Source organism: Cynocephalus volans, chromosome X (genome assembly GCF_027409185.1).
Source record: "Cynocephalus volans isolate mCynVol1 chromosome X, mCynVol1.pri, whole genome shotgun sequence".
Lineage (NCBI taxonomy): Eukaryota > Metazoa > Chordata > Mammalia > Dermoptera > Cynocephalidae > Cynocephalus > Cynocephalus volans.
In genome coordinates, this window is record NC_084478.1 from 13,475,824 (window position 1) to 13,496,617 (window position 20,794).

The 20,794-nt window shown below is 47.1% G+C and overlaps 1 protein-coding gene across 4 annotated transcripts in view; it reads left to right on the forward strand.

Annotated features, from left to right (window-relative positions):
* The window catches only part of CLCN4 (chloride voltage-gated channel 4), a 71,552-nt gene that overhangs the window by 20,049 nt on the left and 30,709 nt on the right, over nt 1-20,794 (forward strand). For 2 of the 4 annotated variants that reach the window (XM_063083143.1, XM_063083142.1), the window contains exons 2-6: nt 1,071-1,265; nt 5,430-5,584; nt 8,155-8,254; nt 13,401-13,588; nt 16,305-16,427. In XM_063083143.1, the coding sequence (XP_062939213.1) occupies nt 1,199-1,265; nt 5,430-5,584; nt 8,155-8,254; nt 13,401-13,588; nt 16,305-16,427 (633 nt within the window). In that variant the 5' untranslated portion in view covers nt 1,071-1,198. The remainder of the gene's footprint in view (nt 1-1,070; nt 1,266-5,429; nt 5,585-8,154; nt 8,255-13,400; nt 13,589-16,304; nt 16,428-20,794) is intronic. The other 2 variants (XM_063083144.1, XM_063083145.1) reach the window with 1 other exon arrangement.

Here is a 20,794-nt window from a genome sequence, read left to right on the forward strand (position 1 = left end):
TAAACATTATCTGTGGCAGAGACAAATAGTTTTGATTAATGAAAAAAGGTTTGCTGGTCTCTAGGAAGGTGAAAGGACTGGTACTAAATTTCTGTCTTGGTGTCACATGCTGGGGCAGGGGTGAGGATCCCATTCCAGGCCCTGGCTTTTGAGAGGGGGGCAGTGAGGGCCAGCCAAGGTCACACAGCTAGACTGGGGCTTCACACACATCTCTTGCCACTTTGAATAGAGGTATTTCAGATTTGAAAGAAAACAGTCTGTAATAAATGTGAATGCTTTGAGGAGTTTTTAGAGAAGTATATTTAAAATGTCAGGCAGAGATTCATATTTTAATAGCCTCACAGATTCTTGATAAACAGAAGCCCACAGAAGGTCCCCCAAAAGCTCAGTTGGACTACCTCAACCTCCCTGAGCAGAGCTGGAGTCCCTTGGGTCCCTTCTGTCAGCTGTAGACAAAGAGGAGTGATTAGATAAACTTTAGAAATGAGGCACCAAGCAGGGTGGTAAGAAAAGTGTGTTTTTATGACACACTTATGATTTTTGTTTTAACACACGCTTATGAAGCACTAACCATGTGTCCGGTGCCAGGTGCTTTACAAATGTTAGCTCATTCAATCTTTGTAACAGCACCCCGAGGCAAGTGCTGTTATGATCTCCACTTCATAGATGGGGATACTGAGTCACAGTAAGTTTCAGCAGCTTGCCGAAGGCCACACAGCTAGTAAGCTGCCGAGTGTGAGATTTGAACCCAGGCAGTGCTGTCCCAGAGTCTGTGTTTTTAACCACTATGCAATTTTGCCTCTCATGATAAATGCTCAAAATATAGAGGGAAAAAGCATAATATTTAAGAACCAGATGTATTATACCCCCAATTTGTTAAAAAATATATCTATGTAGAAAATATAGCAACAGGTTGTAGCAGTTCTCTATCTAGAGTGTGATGACAGGTAATCCTTATTTTCCTTTTGATACTTTTCTGTATTTGCTGAGATTTTTCGTAAGTTGAGTGGTTAGTTGTATTTTTCAAAAATAGCCACAAAAATATTTTTGATTTCTGGACACTCTTGTAGAGGTTTGCTATTCTCCCATCAAGAGGTGGAGTCTACTTCCTCTCCCCTTGAACCTGTGTGAGCTTTTGTGACTGCCTCGATGGACAGCATGTGGCAAAGAGACGCTGCCTGACTTCTGAGGCTCAGTCATGCAAGATGACACAGCTTCTCCCTGGTCTCTCTCTCAACGCTGGCTTTGGAGCCGAGAGCCTCCAGGTAAGAAGTCCTGCCACCCAAAGCTGCCATGCTGGAGGGACCATGTGGGATGCCACATGGAGAGAGAGATGCCTGGGGAGCCCCAGCTATTCTAGTCTCTAGTTGTTGAATCTTCCATCCCCAGCTCCTTTGAGCCCAGTCAAACCCTAGTACCAGGGGAGAGAGTGATAAGACTATTGATACTGTCTGAGCCATGGTGTTATGGCGTTGGCAGCAGATAACCCAGACCTCGGTGTTATCAGCACCGTGCTTTAACCAACTGAGCTAACTGGTCAGCCCCAGGTTTCCTTTAAATGGTACAGACCCCTGCTCTGAAGGTGAGCCAGCCCAATCAGAGTTGCCTTCAGAATCAGTCACAAATGACATCATTGATGATGTCATAATAACACAGCCTTGTCATCACTGGCGCTGGCTGAAGTGGGTTTCACTGGACAGGTTCGGTCGTTAGCAACTGCTGTTGAAGGCTGACCCTGGCCTCTTGGGGTCCTCGTGCCGGGAGACCAGACATACAGAGACTCTCTTGCCTTAAGGGATTGGATAAGGACCTAGGTGTCCTGCACGTCTTCCAGAATCCGTTTGTAGGCAAATGTAAATAATGGCTGTGGTAAGAGAGATGTTATATTGTCAGGCAGGATGCCTCCGGTGTGGACTAGGGGGTGTTCTGGTCCATCCTATCTCTTTTGATAGCTTCGTCACCCCTTGCTACCCCAGTCCTTCTACCCTGTCATCCTTTCTCCTCTCCCAGAGCCCAAGTACGTTCTGTCTGTTGTCCATTGTTATGATGCTGCTGTATAACAACTCCTTTGAAAGACTCAGTGGCTTAAAACAATAACCACTTTGTCCTCACAAGTCTGTGGGTCTGCTGTGTGGTTTGACTGGGCCAGAGCTGCAGATCTTGGCTGGGCTCACTTAGGAATCTGTGGTCAGATGGGCCGAGATGATCCGGGATGGCATCAGCTGAGGTGACCCAACTCAGCTCCCTGTGGCCTCTCATCTTCCAGCCTTCTAGTGAGGCTTCTTCTCATGGTGGAAACAGAGGCCCCAGAAAAAGAGCAGAGGCTGCACCGCCTCTTGGGGTCTAGGCTCAATTCATGCGTACTGTCACTTCTATTGCATGACACAGGAGTAGAGAATAAACTCCCTCTTAATGAAGAGGAGTGGCAAAGTCACATTGAAAAGGCAGTGGAGACAGGGAGGGCTAGAGAATATGGGCCACTTTTGTGGTCTGCTGCAGAGATCAGGGGTCAACAAACTTTTTCTGTAAAGGGCGAGATGGTGAACATTCCAGCCTTTGTGGGTGATATGGTCTTTGTCGTAACTACTCAGCCCTGCTGTTGTAACGTGAACGCAGCCATAGACAATATGTAAACAAGTAGATATGCTTGTGTGCCAGTAAAACTTTATTTACAAACCAGGCAGCAGGCTGGGTTCGGCCCATGGGCTGCAGTTTCCTGAGTCCTGATCTAGGTGATCAAAACCAAGTAGAAATCTTAGATCCAGGCTGTAGGATGCTGTTCTTCCTTGAACCCATGGCCTTGAGGACGTAAGTGCAGGTGTCACCTGCCAGCAGAAATATTCTTGTTGGAGAGAAGAAATAAAAACAGGTGGGAGGAGCAAGGGCTCCCTTGTAAGTTGCAAATGACTGTTTGTATCCATTTGGGGTTGTTCCTTGTACTTTATTGAACATACAGAGTTTCAGTTCATTTCTCAGTTAGCAAATCCTTGGAGTTCCCTCCCTGTGGCTCCCCTGCCTGGCTGGATTCTAGTTCCTCATCCATTTCACCTCCGAGGTGGATCCCAAATAGCGTCCTTCCCATTTTCCCACCCGGGTGTTCTCTTCTTGCACTGTCTCTGTTCTGGTCGTCTCTTAACTCCAATTTCAGACATGACATCACCATTTCCTTCCAGGCCCCCAGGAAAGCCCCCCGAGGCTCTGCAGGTTATATCATGTTTACTTTCCTCTACCAATTATGTGTCTAATCATCACGATCATAACATGCTCCATCAAAGTTTAAAGATGTAATTTTCTCTAGAGCAAATTTTTATCTCAACCATTATTGCCTGGAGTAGTTGTTTGACTAGAGGTTTGGTTAAATTTCAAGCAGCAAATAGAATATCCAGGTCTCTGCTATTATTCTATATGCCAGCTGTGTTTTTCTGATGAGAGCTCCCACTGTGGGCCAATAGCCTGTCATCTTATTTTTCCCATCAGAGATTTTCTTTACCACATGTAATAGGTTATTACCTTCTTGTTTTTGTAGAAATGAGAATGAAATCTTTGCGCTCTAATTTGACCCCTTCCCTTATATTACTGGTTCTGTTATTGGCTGCTCCTGCCTTATGCAATGCGACTCTTCCCTCTATACTCATCAATGGGTGTAGTTTTGGACTTGGCACTGCTCAAACCTCAAACTTTTAAAGTTTTGAAGCAGCCGAGTTGCACGGACGGTCAATAAATCAATCACTGTGGCCATTTTATTGCTTGGAAGGTGATTACTTTGCCCATAGCGACTTTTCAATTTGATTAAAATCCAGTGTCATCAGGTCATGACTGAATCCTCCAGATATAGAAATACAAAAGCAATGAGAAGTCCGCACTCAGATATTTTTATAACCACCCTTCAACTTTTTAACCATCTATTTCGGCACTTTTGTGGCCCTTGTCCTATAATTCAAATTCCCACGCTCATTACCAAAGTAGTTTTTATTTAGTGCATATTTCAATCTCCGGTCTCTGTAGGAGCACATTTTTCTTTCTGCTAACTGGTGGTGAGCACTGGTCCTGCTCCAGATTAGCTCCCACGGGATCTGTAAATCAGGCTCTGATGGCAAGAGAGCCTGGCAGATGTGTTGGTTCACTTGCAATTGTTTTCCAGGCAAGGGGAGCTGGAATAGTGCGAGTGGAATTGTGATCTCAGACAGGAAAGGAAGAGACATTCACCTTTGCTACTACCCTGGCAGCAAGAGCCCTTCTGACTGTATTTTAAGAAGAATTAAAAATGAGCATCTGTGCCCAGAGCTCCTTGCCCAGGGCAGTGTGCCTCCAGCCTTGCATGGCTCTTGGCTCGTGACGGCTTTTCCTACCTCCCTTATCCATGTCCGTGGTGGCGCCAGGAGTGCAGAGGACCGCTGCCATCTGCAGATTGCCTTGGCTCCCACCAGCGTCTTCACTGGTGCTGTGCATTATGAATATCTGTGATGACAACCACATAGACTGTCTGCCCGAGTGGTCCACTTATCTCCCAGGGGAACCAGTTACCAGTTTGGCTACAATTATTTGATTTTGAGTGGTATGCGTCAATCCTATTAGCCCTCGACACTCTCATTTTGACACCTTGCTTTTGCAGGATGTGGGACTTCTCAGAAATGTATCTAGTTGCTCCTCATTTTTGGATTTCGTTTTTGCTAATTTGCCTGCTCACTCAAATTTATTTGTAGCCTCCGAATCAATACTTGTGGTGCTTTCAAGGTCATTCACAGACATGTGCACGTGCACAGTGGCAAAAAATTGAGTTGCCAGAAGCACATGTTCCTCGCTGAGGTCGAAGAAGGCAACGCTCTGCCTTCTTGTTTTCAGTCTCATGCTTTAAACAAGTGTCCTTCCTGTGTTCTATTTAGTGCCACATTTTTCACATTTTTGCGCTTTTTGCTTGGTAATCTTGCTGTTTAAAATGGCCCTGAAACTGAGTGATGAAGTGCTGTCTAGTGTTCCCACGTGCAGGAAGGCTGTGCTGTGTTTTATGGAGAGAATACGTTTGTCGGAGAAGCTTCACCCAGACGTGAGTGGTAGTGCTGTTGGCCATGAGTTCAATGTTAATGGCTGAGCACTGTCTATTAACTACAGTGTCTGTAGACAGAAACACGAGATACAAGGTTATGTATTGATAGGTTGACGAGAATGTGAGCAGAGGCTCTCAAGGCCCTAATCCTATATTCTCCTAGGAGCGGTCATTGAGTTTCTGCTAATGTAGTGTCTGAAGTGACTTTATAGAACACATCTTCTACTGATAATGAGAGTTGACTGTGTATATATGTTACTACAGCAGAGATGCCTATGCTGAGATAACTTTTTGTTGTGTAAGAAAATAGAGCCTGTTGGTTATCTTCTGCCATGTCCACGTAGATATCCTGTTCACCTTTTCCATGACCGTTTTTCTCTCTCAGGTGTAACTAGCCTGGTCAATGCAGGAGTGATGAGTGGCAGTGGAAACCTGATGGATTTTCTCGATGAGCCATTCCCCGATGTGGGGACATATGAGGACTTCCACACCATCGACTGGCTAAGGGAAAAGTCACGGGACACAGACCGACACAGAAAGGTAGGTGGCATTGCGAAGGGACAAGCTGAAGGGGACCCCTGCAAGTGGCTGTGGCATGCTGGCATCTGGAAGTTGTTGAGTGGGGGCTCAGGTTCATGTGTCATGTACCAGGTTAGGTTCTAAAGAAGAGTGGGGCGAGGGCAGAGATGTGGACAGATGGCTGTAGCTCCGGGTGCTGGGGATTGGAGGCTGTGTCATATAGAGGGAATGTGGTGCGGAGCACAAGGAGGGGACTCTGGAACCAGATGAATCTGGGGCACGTCCTGCCCTTGACACCTTCGGGCTAGGTGACTTTGGGGGTGCCAGTTCTGAGCCCCTCATTTTCTCATCTGTGGGGACAGAGGTGATTATTCCTCAAGGGTGAGTGAGGCTGTGTGTGTGTTAAAGTACATGTTATGGGGCCGGGCGTCTAGTTGGCCGTCGATATATATTTTAATGGGCTGCAGTGAAGCTACGTGTAAGTGCTATGGGATCCTCTAAGAGGGACGGTTAGAGAAGAGGTTCTCAGAGGCTGATATTTCAGTTGGGACTTGAAGAAAGACTAAGAGTTCACTGGGCAGACAACGGGAAAAGCGTTCTAAACACCAGAGTGGCCCTTTCTTAAGTCAGAGGCATGAAAGAACATGGCACACTTGGGCAATTCAGGGAGCTCCAGGCATCTGGTGGGAGATTCCTGGAAGGGGAAGAAAGCAGATGAGTCTAGAAACGTGAGTAAGGGCTGGCCGGTTGGCTCAGTTGTTTAGAGCGCAGCCTTGCAACACCAAGGTCAAGGGTTCAGATCCCCTTACTGGCCAGCTGCAAAAAAAAAAAAAAAAAAAAAAAAAAAAAAAGATTTGTAGAAACATGAGCAATGGGGCCCATTCGGAGTGACTGAGTAGGCCATGGGGAGGAGTTTGTATTTTGTGTTGCAGGCAACAGAATACAATAAAGATGCATCGCAAAGGGAGAAACAGAAGGCTTGGACGTGAGATCGGGAGGAAGCGGGAGGTCTGACTAAAGGCCGTGAAGTAGAGGTGGATAGAGGGGAGCAGGGACCTCAGAGAGCCATTGACAGGACTAGGGGAGGTGCTGGGGTCAGGTGGGGAGCAGAGTCAAGGAATACCGGGCTGTGGCCAGATGGGGGTGATGCCTTTGATGATGGGGCACGGCAGATTTCAGAGGGAGCCAGTGAGTTCTATTTTAGATGCTTTGAATTTGAGCTGCCCACCTCGCCTGCAGCTGGGGGTGGGTGGTTGGCAGGTGGAGGGAACTCTGCAGTTCCAGGGCAAGGTCAGGGCCACAGTGATGGGTCCCTGGCATGAGAGTGGATGCTGAAGCTTTAGAGGTGGCCAGGGTGGCTGGGGAATGTGGAGGGAGACGGAAGGAGGCGGTCAGGACCCTGGGCAATGCCAGGAGTTAGGAGGTCTGGGGGAGGTAGGTGGGTGCCAGTGACAAATTCTGAGGAGAAGCAGGGAGAGGTGAGGGAGGGAACCAGCCGAGAGTTGTCCCAAGTGAGAAGAGTAGAGAGTGTTGAGGAGGGGCTGCTCCCAAGGTCAGCCTCCATGGAGGGGTAATGGTGAACCAACAACATGGGGGGTGTTGGCAACTTCAAGGAGAGCCGCTTCAGAGGGAGATGTGGAGGGACGTGGAGAGTGCAACCGTGTCACGCCATTTCATGAAGGTTGGCAGTGAAAGGAGGAAGAGCTTTGCAGGAGTGAGGTTCAGTCATGAAGGTGGCGCAGCCTCTTGGCTCCAACGTGGAGGAGGATGGGGACAGGGCAGCCTTCCCTCTAGAGCAGGGCTCAGCAAACTATGGCCCTCGGGCCAAAGCCAGCTGGCACCTCGTTTTGTAAAGTTTTATTGGAACTTAGTCATGGCCATTCATTTACATGTTCTTTATGGCTCCTTTTGTGCACAGTGGCAGAGTTGAGTAGTTGCAACAGACACCATTTGACGTGCAGAGCCCGAAATATTTACTGTCTAGTCCTATATAGAAAATGGTTGCCAACCACCGCTGGAAACGGTTGTGAGGGGAATGGTGATCTCGGAGGATTTTGTGAACACAGAGAGGCAAAGGTGTGTTCTTACAGTGTGTATAGACGTGTCCATCTGCCATGGTAACTGTGATCCATGCTGCTAATTCACAGTTCTTGCTGTTAAAATTAAACCTTGAAAACAGAAGTAGGAAATGCAGTCTTTGTTGAAGAGGCTTTTTAATGAACAGACCTGATAATGTAAGTTAGAACAGTAGCTCATATTCAAGGTAGTGATACCCAGTCAGTGCCTCGTTCAGAATGGCTTTAAATAATGAAAGCTCAGATCACATTCAGTATGTTTTTCTAATCAAGTGCAGTTTTTGCTACTCTTGTTTCTTGGAGACTATGATGGCACCTCCATAGCTCTGTGAACTAGGAAGCCCATTGTGTCATGTGGCACACAACTGAATGAATAATGTAACTGGGAATTTGGTTGCTGAATGACCTTCATTTTCTCTTAATTACCACCCTGTTTCCTGAGAAAACAGTTTCAAGGAGAAAAGCATGAGTTGAAAAATGTGTGCACGTCACCTGCTGTGTCTGCTCTGCTTCCAGATAACCAGCAAAAGCAAGGAGTCCATATGGGGGTTCATCAGGAGCCTGCAGGACGCCTGGTCGGGCTGGGTGGTCATGCTGCTCATCGGCCTGCTGGCAGGTACGCAGGGCACGCAGCGCTCCCGGGCGAGCTGCGGACGCTGACGACCCCGAGCCCCAGCCGCTTGGGATGATGTTCGGAATGTGGAGCGTTTCCCTTTTACCCCGTGCAAGAGATTTCTTACTGGAAATGTCTAAGAGCAGAATACATGACCATATTATTAGGCAATTATGTTTTAGCCAATGTCTAAGATGGTGGTGGGCGGACGGGAGGAACACCCAGAATGGCTGCGGAGAATTTCAGGTCCCTAGAACAGCACGCTTTCTGAGAATCACAAGAAACCCCCTCCCCCTTCTTCACCACCACATCCCCTTCCCGCGTGTGTGAACTTCTCCACCTATGGAAAAATCCCAGGTCAGCTTAAACCTTGCTCGCTTCCCTCCCCTGCCTTCTTAGCCAATAGGAACAGTCCAGCTCCGCCTAACTGGGTATAAAAGGCTCAGCCTGACTCTCCCTGCTTCTGCTCCCACTTCCGAGAGGGCAGCCCGCTGGTTCATTTTGCCTGCCTAATCCACTTTGGTTGAGTACCTGTCTCCTGGTGTGTTTCTTTTGCGCTCGGGCTGGGGTTTTTTCCTTTCACGTATAGTTTCCATCAAAGGTATCATCGATAAGGCTTCTGGAGAGCTGTCATTATAGAGCTGGTTGGCGGGAGTGTACTGAAAGCACGCGTTCTGCATTCTGCTGTCCTTGGTTATGTAGAAGCCAACGAAATATGAAAAGATTTTGAGCTGCCATAATCAAACACCACACGAGACTGGCTTTTGCTACTACTGGCAGGCCCTGGAATGACCTGTAAACACCGTAGGGCACTCAAAACAATGCTAGACACCCACAGGATCTGAGGTAGGCCCTGGGAGATCCCCAGCCCCGACATCGTTCTGACCCTCGGGGACTCCGTGTCCTTCCTTTTTATAATCCCAACACCGTGTTTGCCAGTAGTAGATGTTTCCAGAGTAAATGGACGAATATCTGGAGGGGAAACCTGTCGTTTTAATGTCAAATGCACCAGCTCTTCATGGAAATTGTGTCCCCAAACTTACTTCCTTTGAGGAGGCTGGGAGGGTTAATGTCTAAGAATTTAAAAATTTGAGCATGCTGAAGAGATCCCCTGAATAAAAATCCCCTACATGTAACAACATAATCATTATGGCAGGAAAATTGATCAGAAAAGTGACTGTAATACAGGCAGAATATAGTAAGTGCTTTAAGAAAGAACAGTAATGAGACACATGGTTTTGTGATTACAGGTGATTCCGATTTCCCTACTTAGAATAGATTTATCAAACCTTACACTGTATCATTATTCTTGGCTCCTAGGAAGGAGAAATAAACAGGGTAAATGAAGACACTTGGAACAGATGTTCTGGTGTCTTGCTGGAATAAATGGCACAGCTTAGATTTATTTGGCTAGTGGAGGAGCGCAACTGGGCTATCTTTAGCTGACCTGATATTGACCAGCTGGTCTCACTATCAACTCAGTTGCTGTCAGTTCTCGCAGGAGGAATCACCTGGGGAGTGAAACAATATGAACTGCCTGGGCTGCAATTAAACAGACTCTCTGGAGGGGGCGCCCTGGCATTGAGTAAAGCCCCCTCTTCTCCCCTCTGTGATTCAAATATGGATGCCGGGGTGAGAACCGCCGGAGAAAGGAAGGCCCGTGGGCGCATCTGCGCATGAGTACGGAAGGAGGGCAAGAATGGGAGGACAGTGGAAACAGAAGTGGCTCAAGTGTTCTTTTGGCCTGGATGCACCAATTGTCTGGCTGGCTGTCCGTCCCCTCAGTGGCGCCCTGGCCACTCTATTCTGACCCCGGATGGAGAGGCCCAGCGGCATCTCCTCTGCAGGGCGTTTATCGGGAGCTGCCACTTGGGGTCGCTGTTGTACCGTAGAATAAAGATGATGCTCAGTCAGCACCAGAATCAGCAAGGAGGATTGGGTGTGGGATAATGTGATGATGAATGAATGAATAAAGATGGAATTTGGGGTGATCATTGCGTCTTTCCCCTGGATATCTGCAGGACCCCTCCCCCCACTTTCTTTGGGTCTTTGTTCAAATGTTATCTTTCATTTGAGGCCTTCCCCGACTGCCTTCTCTAAAATTACATCCTTCGCTCTGAATCTCATCCCCCTTTCCTGCTCTAGGTATGTATATATGTGTGTATGTAAAAGCTTTATTGAAATATATTTCACATGCTACACAATTCACTCATATAAAGTGTCCAGTTCAGTGGTTTTTAGTATATTCACAGAGTTGTGTAACCATCACCACGATCAATTTTAAAACAATTTTATCACCCCCGAAAGAACCTCTGTACTTTTTAGCTATCAAAGCCCCAGCCCCAGTCCCCTCTCAGCCTCAGGCCACCACTAATCTACTTTCTGTCTCTATGGATCTGCCTGTTCTGTATATTTCTTATAAAGATGAGGCTGGAGAGATACGAGGTGCCTGCCTTCAGGGACAGCAGTTTGTTGAGGATTTGGGCGTTCTCCCAAGAGCAATGGGAAACCGTGGCAGGCTTTTCCATAGGGACTGGCATGGGTCAGATTGGCAGCTTTGAAAGCCTGTTTGACCACAGTGTGGAGAACCCACCGGAGAGGGGCAAGTTGGGCATGGAGACCCGAAAGGGGGCTCCAGCTGCAGCCCAGACAGAAATGATTCTGAAACGGTGGCCTGAATGGCAGCACAGGCCGTGGGGAGGGAGGGGACGGGAGCGATTCAAGAGAGATTTGGAGGTGGAGTCGCTAGGATGTGGTGATTGCCTGGAGCGGGATGTGTACGCAGGTTTCTGGTTTGCACAAGTACCTGGATACTGGGCCCTTCTCTCAGCTGCGAGCAAAGCTGGGCCTGGGAGGGAGATGCTGTCGCTCAGCATTGGATGCAGAGAGCTGGGGTGGAGATGTCCCACAGACCTGAGAAGCCAAATAGACGCGTGTCCTTTGACAGTTGCTGCTCATTAGCTTTGACTGCCTGGGGCTCTGTTAGAAAGGGTGTTTGAGGGTGATTGCACACGAGTCTGCCACAGTGGATAAGTGGTATCTGACAGGGGCATGTCAAAAGTGCTGTGAAGGCGAATCCAGTAGAGTGTGTCAGATCGATGGGTGATGTCTGCCATGGGCAGTGGAGCTGGCGGCTGGGCTCTGTGGTGACTGAGCACAGTAGGCAGGAGCTCCTACGTGCCTGGAGGGCAGAGCTAGATATGCACAGCTACAGCTCAGTGGCAATAGAAGGATGTGAACCAGGTGGCCAGGGTCGAGAGCGTAGTGTAAGAAGAGAGAAGGGTTCAGGGTCAAGCTTGGACGAAATGTGCCTTTTAGAAGTTGGGTAGAGCAGAGATCAGGGAGACAGAGAAAACCAGAGAGCCAAGAGGAAACCAGGAGAGTATGATGTTGTGGAAACCAAGGGCAGGCGTGTTTCTAGAAGGATGGAGTGGTCAGCAGTGTCAAAGAATGCTGAGAGGTCTGGAATTGGGGTCGGCACACTTTTTCTGTAAGGGGCCAGAGAGTAAATATTGTCAGCTCGGTGGGTCACCCATATTGTCAGCTCTGTGGGCCACCCCCTTTCTGTGTCACCTCTTCAGTTCTGCCTCTGTAGCATGAAAGCAACCACAGACAGCACCTCATCAAGTGGCACGGCTGTCCTCCAGTAAAACTAGATTTACGAAAACAGGCAGTGGCCAGATTTGGCCCGTGGGCTGTAGTTTGCTGATCGGGTCCTGGAAGATGAGGACTGAGCAAAGGCCATTGCCTGAGCTGCAGGTCTCCAGGTGGACAGAGCGGAGTGAGGCTGAGCAGACGAAGAGACAGGCTGGTGGCTGGAGGGGAAGGTGGGGCCGGGCAGTGTTGACACTGAAGGCTGCTGGGAAGGAGCCATCAGAAAGGGAAGGTGGCAGGGACAGGAGAGAGAAAGGGGAACTGTAAGAGGGAGGGCCTGAGGATGCAGTGTGTCTGGGACCCAGGCGGGCCGCTGCGCATGGAGCAGAGGACAAGGGACAGGGCGCGCCGATGTGGGGATGCGGATGCCTTTGGGGGTGATGCGGGTGTGAACCCGATACTGTCGTGAGGATTCAGTAAAAGTTTCACAAGTTAAGAAGCCGGAGAACATTCTGTGCCTTTGTAAAAGACTAGAATGAGTTATTGTGGAAAGAGACGCGAGGCAGCCTTTTGTGGCCCGCTGAGCTGCACAGTCTATTATTTATGTTTTCGTTGGGACGTAAGTGACTGTACATGTGTGTGGGGCACAGTCTTGAATATCTGTGGCCGTGTGCAACATGCGATGCTCCGACCAGGATAATTGGTACACTTGGCATGACACCATGTCATCGTTTTGGGTGGCCCTTTACCAGTCCCTCCCTTAGCCATCTCCCCTCCCCCTTTCCCAACTCTGGTAACCTCGGTCCTGTTCTCTCCTTTGCAAAGTATTATTGGGATCCTTTTGTCTTTCCTTCTTTCTTTTAAAATGTATTTTGCAGCTCCCACTTATTAGTGAGGACATGTGGTGTTTCTCTTTCTCCTGCACATTCTATTTCATCCCACTTCTATCGGCCTTTAAAGTCATTATCTACTTGTATGGACCCACGATCCCTTACCCAGAATTTAAAGAATCCGGAACGTCCTAATGAGCATGGGTTTCCCAAGTTTGCTTCCCATTTGGTGGCAAAACCTCACTCATTTATGATGCGAGGCCGTCATGGCTGTTATGCCTCCAATTTGTCTGCATTATCGTGTTTCCCCAAGAAATGTTATTGTGCGCACCCAGTATCCTGCCCCAGAAGCTGCTGAGGGGGCTTTGTCTTTTACAGTGTACATACCCTATTTCCAAAATTTGGAAAGGGATGAATTCGGAAAGTTGCTTGGCCCCAGTGGCTTGAGATGAGAGTGTAAACCTGCGTGTCTCACTCTCCTACCTGGTGTAAGCCACTGAGCGCTTTGTATCTCTCCCTGGGCTGCTGCTGCCCTCACCGTATGTGTTCAGTGACTGCGAGGTTAATGAGAGAAGCTTCCTATGTAAGTGACAGCCCATGGCATGTTCGTTCCTGCTCTGGTGTTGGGGCCTGCGTGGTCGCCACGTTCCTGTGTGGCTGCTGCATTGTGCGTTCCCTTTGCATCACGGGCGCCTCCTCTTAGTGGCTTGTGCTGCTTCCTCCAGGCACCTTGGCTGGGGTCATCGATCTTGCCGTCGACTGGATGACAGACCTGAAGGAAGGTGTCTGCCTGTCTGCCTTCTGGTACAGCCATGAGCAGTGCTGCTGGACTTCCAACGAAACCACTTTTGAGGACAGAGACAAGTGTCCACGGTGGCAGAAATGGTCGGAGCTGCTGGTGAATCAGTCGGAGGTGGGTGTCTGGGCAGGGTCGTCCTGGGGACTCACGCAATTCCACATGCCTTTGGAACCCTGCGGGGTGATTCGTGAGTGTGATGTCACCTTCAAGTGTCTGTTGCGATGACAGTCCACGGCGTAATACTAGTGTGACTTGCTTTTCTCTAGCTCTAATGCAGCCACCCAGACTTCACTTGGAAAACCCTTCCTCACTGTTTCATGTGCTATATACATATATATTTAAAAGCCTTCTATTTGGCTTTATTTTTCTTACTGAACATAGTTTGTTGATCATGCTGAAGAAATAGCGTTAATTTTTATACCTTTTAATTGAGGAGAAAAGACGAATTATCTTTTTTAGAATAACAGCTTTAGTGAGATATAATTCACATTCCATATTTAAAGTGTACAATTAACCGTCATCACAATCTAACTTTAGAACATTTTCATCAACCCCCAAGAAACCCTGTACCCATTAGCAGTCACTCCCATGACCCCCCAACCCACTAGCCCCTGGCAACCACTCTATTTTCTGTCTCTATAGATTTGTCTGTTCTGGAGATTTCATGTAAATGGAATCATATAATGTGTGGCTTTTTTGTCTGGCTTCTTTCACTTAGCACAATGTTTTCCAAGTTCCTTGATCTCGTAGCATGAATTAATAATTCATTCCTTTCTATGGCTGAATAATATTTCACTATACGGATTTACCACTTTTTAATTTTAAAATCTAATTGTTCACATTTGTGGGGGGATATACCACATTTTATGTATCACTTTATCAGTTGATCAACATGGGTTGATTTCACCTTTTTGCTATTATGAATGATGTTGCTATGAACATTTGTGGACACATGTTTCATTTCTCTTGAGTGTATACCCAGGAGTGGAATTGCTGGGTCAGATGGCAACTCTGTGTTTGACCTTTTGAGGAGCTGCCAGACTGTTTTCCACAGTGGCTGCACCATTTTACCTTCCCACCAGCAGTGCATGAGGTTTCCCATTTGCTCTCCTTCTTGCTAACACTTATTATTATCTGCTTTTGATGTTAGCCATGCTAGTGGGTATGAACTGGTACCTTATTGTCCTTTCAGTTATCTTCCACTACATTTTATGAGCGCATTACAGAGGATGTTCTGGGCCTTCTGTGAAGAGAATGTCCCAGGCACAGGGGATGTGGTGGTGAACCACAGACCTAGTGTTTGCCTTCAAGGCACCTAGAGCTTCACATCTTTATAAAAATCTTAGCTCAGGAAAGGGTTAACTTTTAACCAAATTCAGTGGTTACCACAATGACTATGGGTCCTTGAAGGATCAGAAATCCAGGTGAGGGGAGCTAGGAGCCAAGCTTCACATTAGGGGTGATGTGAGGACTGTTCAAGCTAGAACTGTTCTTGGAAGGTACATGTAATCTGTTTATACATCTCCTCCCTGCCCCACTTTTTTTTGCCTGACCAACTTACCACAGCTGAAGACATTTGGAATGCACTTTGCCATTTTGCTAAACCCCTTTCTCAGTGGAATTGAAAATGAATTTCTTCAAATTTCAGAAGTAGACAGAGATCTTGAAATCTCACACATTCTCAGTGCTCTCTGTCACTTCCAAAAAGAAACTGTCTACTTGGGCCTATGGGCGTGGGCAGGGGGAGGTGGCTGGGCGCCATATTTTATTTCTTCTCTCCTACTTGCAATATGTGTTTTGGGGCAATATGGCCATCGATCTTTTCAACTACTTTTAATATTTATCCTTTGGTTCAAAGAGTTACTGTTAGTAGGAGTGAGAAGTTGTTTTTAGCCTTCAAAAAAAGTACATATTTAAGTGGGTGAAAGATATTCCCCTGTCCAAATTCTCACCACATAGGGTGTGAATATATGTGCTTGTAAAGGCCAAAGCAGTCTTCTGGAACGTGTTTTGCATTTAATAGGAACACATGTGGGCTGTATCCATGGCCTGACTTGTAGGTGACCTATTTTTCCTTCCCCCATCACTTGAGTCATCCAGATGGTAGCAAGAAGCTGAGGCCTAAAGAAATGCGGACTCCACTCAGCAGACCAGGTCCTCAAACGAAAAAACCCCAGACTATGTCTTTGGTTCAGAAAAATGCTCCCCACATACCAGATAATTTTGAATCAGTGAAGTATTCTGAGGGAGATGATCAAGTTTTCCCTCAAGTAGTGCCTCTCAAATAGGACCTGAGACTCTGCGTTTCTGGCAAGCTCCAAAGGCGTGCTGAGGCCGCTGGGCTAAGCAGCTCACCTGAGTAGCAGCATTCCAAACCACAGCTCCCACCCTTGCTCATCATCAGTGCGGTTGCTTCCTGGGGTGTGAGCATGGCCTCAGTGAAAGCTAGGAGAGACCAGTCCACCGCAGACAAGAAAGACAGGCCTTCCAGGCTCTAAAGACAGAATTTTCTGCATCACACCATTCATTAGCTCTAGTGCAAGTGGTGATTAAAATCGAGCATCATTCACGGCTTCCGTTACCTCTGAGACGTCAGCCGGTGGAAGGTGCACGTGAACAGCTCCTGGAGGAACACAGGTGCTGTGTTGTGTGTACCCATTTCAGCGATGGTGACAGCCTATAAAACTGACTCTGGCCTTTTTGTTTTTACAAGACAGGGCCTGGGCCTGCCCGATCCCATCAAAGTGTCTGCTCTCCCGACAGAGGGGTGGCTTTGGTATGTTGCTCAGGTTTGCCATGGCTCATGTCCTCTTCCTTTGTGTCTGTTTAGGGTGCCAGTGCTTACATTCTGAATTACTTAATGTACATCCTGTGGGCGTTGCTGTTTGCGTTTCTGGCCGTCTCCCTGGTGCGCGTGTTTGCACCATATGCCTGCGGCTCTGGCATACCCGAGGTGAGTCGTGGCTGAATTTCTTTTGTACCAATAATAAGAATAGCAAATACTTCCGTAGCACTGTTGTGCCAAGCACAGTTCCGAGCATCAACTCATTTGACTAACTCATTTACTCCTCACAGTAGACTATGAGGCACGTACTATTATTGTGCATTTGGTAGCTGAAGAAACTAGCACAGAGAGGTTAAGGAACTTGCCCAAGGCCAACAAGCTGGTCAACTGTGAGTTCAGGATTCCTACTCTGTATCCAAGATTTCTGCTTTATCGCTTCTCAGATGATTAAACCATTGTCGTCGTAAACCAGGCATAACTCTTAAGGCCCGTGGAATCAGAGTTTATTAACCACACGCATAAATTGGCAATGGGATGACTCGGAAGTGTGCCTGTGATATAATGTGAAAAAAGGGCAATAGCGGAGGTTTGTTGCTGAGAAAGTTCACTGATGATTAAAATCCCTTGCCACATTCTGCTCTTCTGATGACCAGGTAATAGCAATCTTTACAAAACTTAATTTCACTTTCACCGCATGCACTGTGAATTTACCCTTGTGAATTTAGCGTTCTTATAAATAGTTTTCAGCGCTTTCATGTAACCAAAGTATGAGGGAAGTGAGCTCATCCATCAGGGCGAATGCCTGAGACTGAACTTGAAACCTACAAGGATCTACTGGGCAGAATAATGATAATTGAGCTGATTCGCAAAGAGCCCAGACAGTGACAATTTTAGCCAGAAATAATTTTAAAAATTCTTGTATTATCCCTCGAATCAATGCAATTCACTTCTTCAAGTTGGTGCTGCAGCAAGGCCCACAGGCGGTAGAGATGGTGAGTTTGAAGATGTAGTTGTGCACCAGTTGTGGCGACACGTCCCCACCATAGGGTGGTGCCCTCCACCACTGATGCTGGTCCAGGCAGTTACAGGAAGGCCTGAGTCATTGAAAGATGGTCAAAAGAAAAATTCAATATGGTCTTGTTTCAGGAAAGAAAGGGAAAAAAATCTTAACATGTCATGCTGAATTTTTGATGGTTTGTTTATATTAACAAATTGCTTCAGGAACCTGAAAAACAAGCTGTGTTACCATCCTATTTTCTCAGTACAGCCAGTTCTGCTATAGTGTGACATATGCATTCCTAAACATCAGCATGCCATGCAAAATCAGACAATTTAAAAAAAAGGGCTTATGGAGAAAATGGGGTAGGAACACAGTACTCGAAAACTTCATCAGTGATACATATAAAAAAGATAGGCTAGTAAAAACAACAGCACAGTTTTACACAATAAATGGCTAAGAAATATGTCAATACTACAATAAGTCTGTTTCTTCTTGAAAAAACTTGAAGTTGGCTGTCGAAGTGGGTGTCAGAAGGGCTACAGCTTGTGAGTTACTGTGAAGGGGCTGCAGGAGGGTTATCTGGACCTGGAGGGGAAGCTGTGACAGCGGCGTGCACGGGTGTGGCTCCCCAGCACACGTGTGGACTGGTTGTTGTTTGAGGCATGTGTGTATGTATGTTTTGTGTTTTCCTACATAGCTCGGTTCAGCTGGGTACGGTGTTCTGCATTCACCTAGTATTTCTCCCCGAGCATATTGTGCATAAACAGACATGAAATTTGTGTTATGCTCAAATTCTTCCCTAATGTATAGATAGCATTAGAACAAATTTGCATTTTCTAAACAAGTATTATAGCCGAGCTGACTGCATTTTCTCTGACATCTAAAGCGTAAGGCACCCTGGCGTCTTAGTTTATGATCCCACCACCTGCCAATACGTGTTGTTGACTCAAATATTTCCAAAATAAGGAGATGGCCAGTGGGGAATTGGTGGAAAATATAAAGCAGAAATAAAAGGCATGATGGGCAGTCCCGTCTTCCTCTTCCAGGAACCAGAGGTGTGAGGCTCAGCTTGTGATCTTACAGACAGACCTGGAGCTCGAGTATGAGCTCTGTCTTTGAGGGCTGGCCGGACTTGGTGTTCACTCGAAGTGGGCATCTTTAGTGGTGACAGCTGGACTCAAAAGACGTGAACTACCCAGAGGAGCATTGAAATTTCTTATATAACAAAAGTACCAGGAACACATCCATGTGGAGGAAACTGAAAAACGTGATGTCAAGTGAAAAACTAAGTTGCAGAAGACTATATAAAGGATGCTTCTCTCTATAATAAAGTCCATAGGGAAAGGCAAAGAAATGATCGGAAGTGGTGAAGGGAAGGAGGACGTTTCTACTGGGGAGTGAACACGGGGCTGTCAAAGGGACCCACTCTTCTATTTCTTAAACTTGGGAGTGGGTACATAGTGCTTGTTTTAGTAATTTCTTTTAACCATATGTAAGTATGGTGGAATAGGTTCATTTCTCCATTTAGAAAAGAGTTTATAACAATCTTTTAAAGTATCAGGAACCAAATAACCTAAGTTTAGTTATTATGACTCAGCAGTAGCAAAATTTTCATAGTAGAGCTTGAAATTCTTAACCTAAGAAGGCAGTACCTATCCCAGTTCTTGGAGGAAAAGGGCAGAGTAAAAAGGAAAATAAGTAAATAAAGGTAAATTTAAGTAAATAAAAGTAAATTTTAAAAAAAGTAAATAAAAGTAAATTTCAGTTCATGGATAAAAAGAAGGTCCTCCTGGTCAAAGCCCTACTAAATATGTGAACCGACTTCAGTTGAGACATGGAGCTATTCTTTCATATTAGCAAAGATACTAACCAAACTATTTAAAAACAAATTTTGAATGCAATGCTCCTATATACATTTATTTTTTTATTTTTATTTTTTTTCCGTGACCGGCACTCAGCCAGTGAGTGCACCACTCATTCCTATATAGGATCCGAACCCGCGGCAGGAGCGTTGCCGCGCTCCTAGCGCAGCACGCTAACAAGTGCGCCATGGGCTCGGCCCTCCTATATACATTTAAAAAATGGCTCATCCTCGTAGCATTTGATTCCAAAACATTTTTATTATTTAAAATGAAGATTCCTTTGGAAACATTTTTTAAAATGCAAACTTAGAGAAAAATTTTTTATGTGTCATGAATATTCCAAGAACTGGGTGCTGCCTTCTTAGGTATAAGTTCTATAAGGCACATTTAAAAGTGAACACTCATAGTTTCTTGGATTTGGGAATTTAGAGAGAACTGGGTAAGAGTCTCTCTTTCTGCTTCTGTTCGCTTTATCAGTAGAACCACTATCAACTATACAAGGACTTCAAGAAGGTCGTGGAAAAATAGACTTAAAATACAAATCTTTCCACGAACGTTTTGAAGTATCCTCGTATATGAAATCATGTCTTCTCAGAACTTACTCTGAGTTGATGTTTCCGTTCATTACAAGAAATGAACACTCTCACAAATATTTACTTAACAGAAAGTATTCTGGTTTTAAAGTTAAAAATACGGTTTTTCAAGATGGCGGCGGCTGCGGCGGCTGGCGCGGAGTAGCTGAGGTGGAAAAGGTGGCCACTGGGCCTCAGGCAGCCGGGAAACTTGTGGACCTTCCTCTGGCCATCTCTTAAGGGAGGACTGCTGCTGCTGGCCGGTCGTGGGGGCTCAACGCCACTTTGCCCCCGGCAGGAGAGGCTGCCTCATTTTCAGGGAACAGCTTTGAAGTGTGGAGCAGGAAAAGAACTGATTCTTAGCTGCAAAAGCGAGTCTTGAAACAGGGAACACGGCACCAGGGCTGCTGTGGATGCAGCCAGGATCCCGGAGGCTGGGGCCGCACTGAAGGCGGCCAGCTGCCCTATTCAGGATTCGAGGTTTCAGGCCGGCATTAAAGAAGATTCCTGGGAGCGCCCGAGCCGCGCCGCGACTGAACAGCCCGAGGCGGCAGCGCCGAGAACACGGAAGGCAACAAACCAGAGACAGAGCGAGCGCTGGACCTGGCACAGCACTGTGAGTGATCCCTGGCACAGCTCTGTTCGGGGGATGGATGCCCACGCGGCTCCCGCCTGCACCACCAGGCCACTCACTGCCCCGGTGCTGCCTCCATTTTCCCAGGTGCGGGCAGCTCCGCCCTGCTCGGCCATCACTGAGCCCATTTGCTTGGCCTGGCGCGGGGCTTTCCAGACCCTGCGGCCGGCCTCCTCTCCCACTCCCTCCGCGGTTCTCTGGCGGGGCTGGGGGTGTGGGGCGTCCCGACCAGTGTTGGGAGGGCTAGCAAGTACGGGCGGGCCGACTGTCACTCCACCACACCCTGGTCTCCGGCCCGGTAAACTTCCTGTTACTGGGAGGCAGATACCATCTCTGCGACCACCAGTTTGGAAAAAAGCCTAACGAATTTCTGGTTGAGAATAGTGTGGTAGGAGAGTTCCCAGGTCCGCTTGAACCTGCCGGAGAGCAGGCTGCAGGCGGGCACTAGACTCGGTTTATACCGGGGG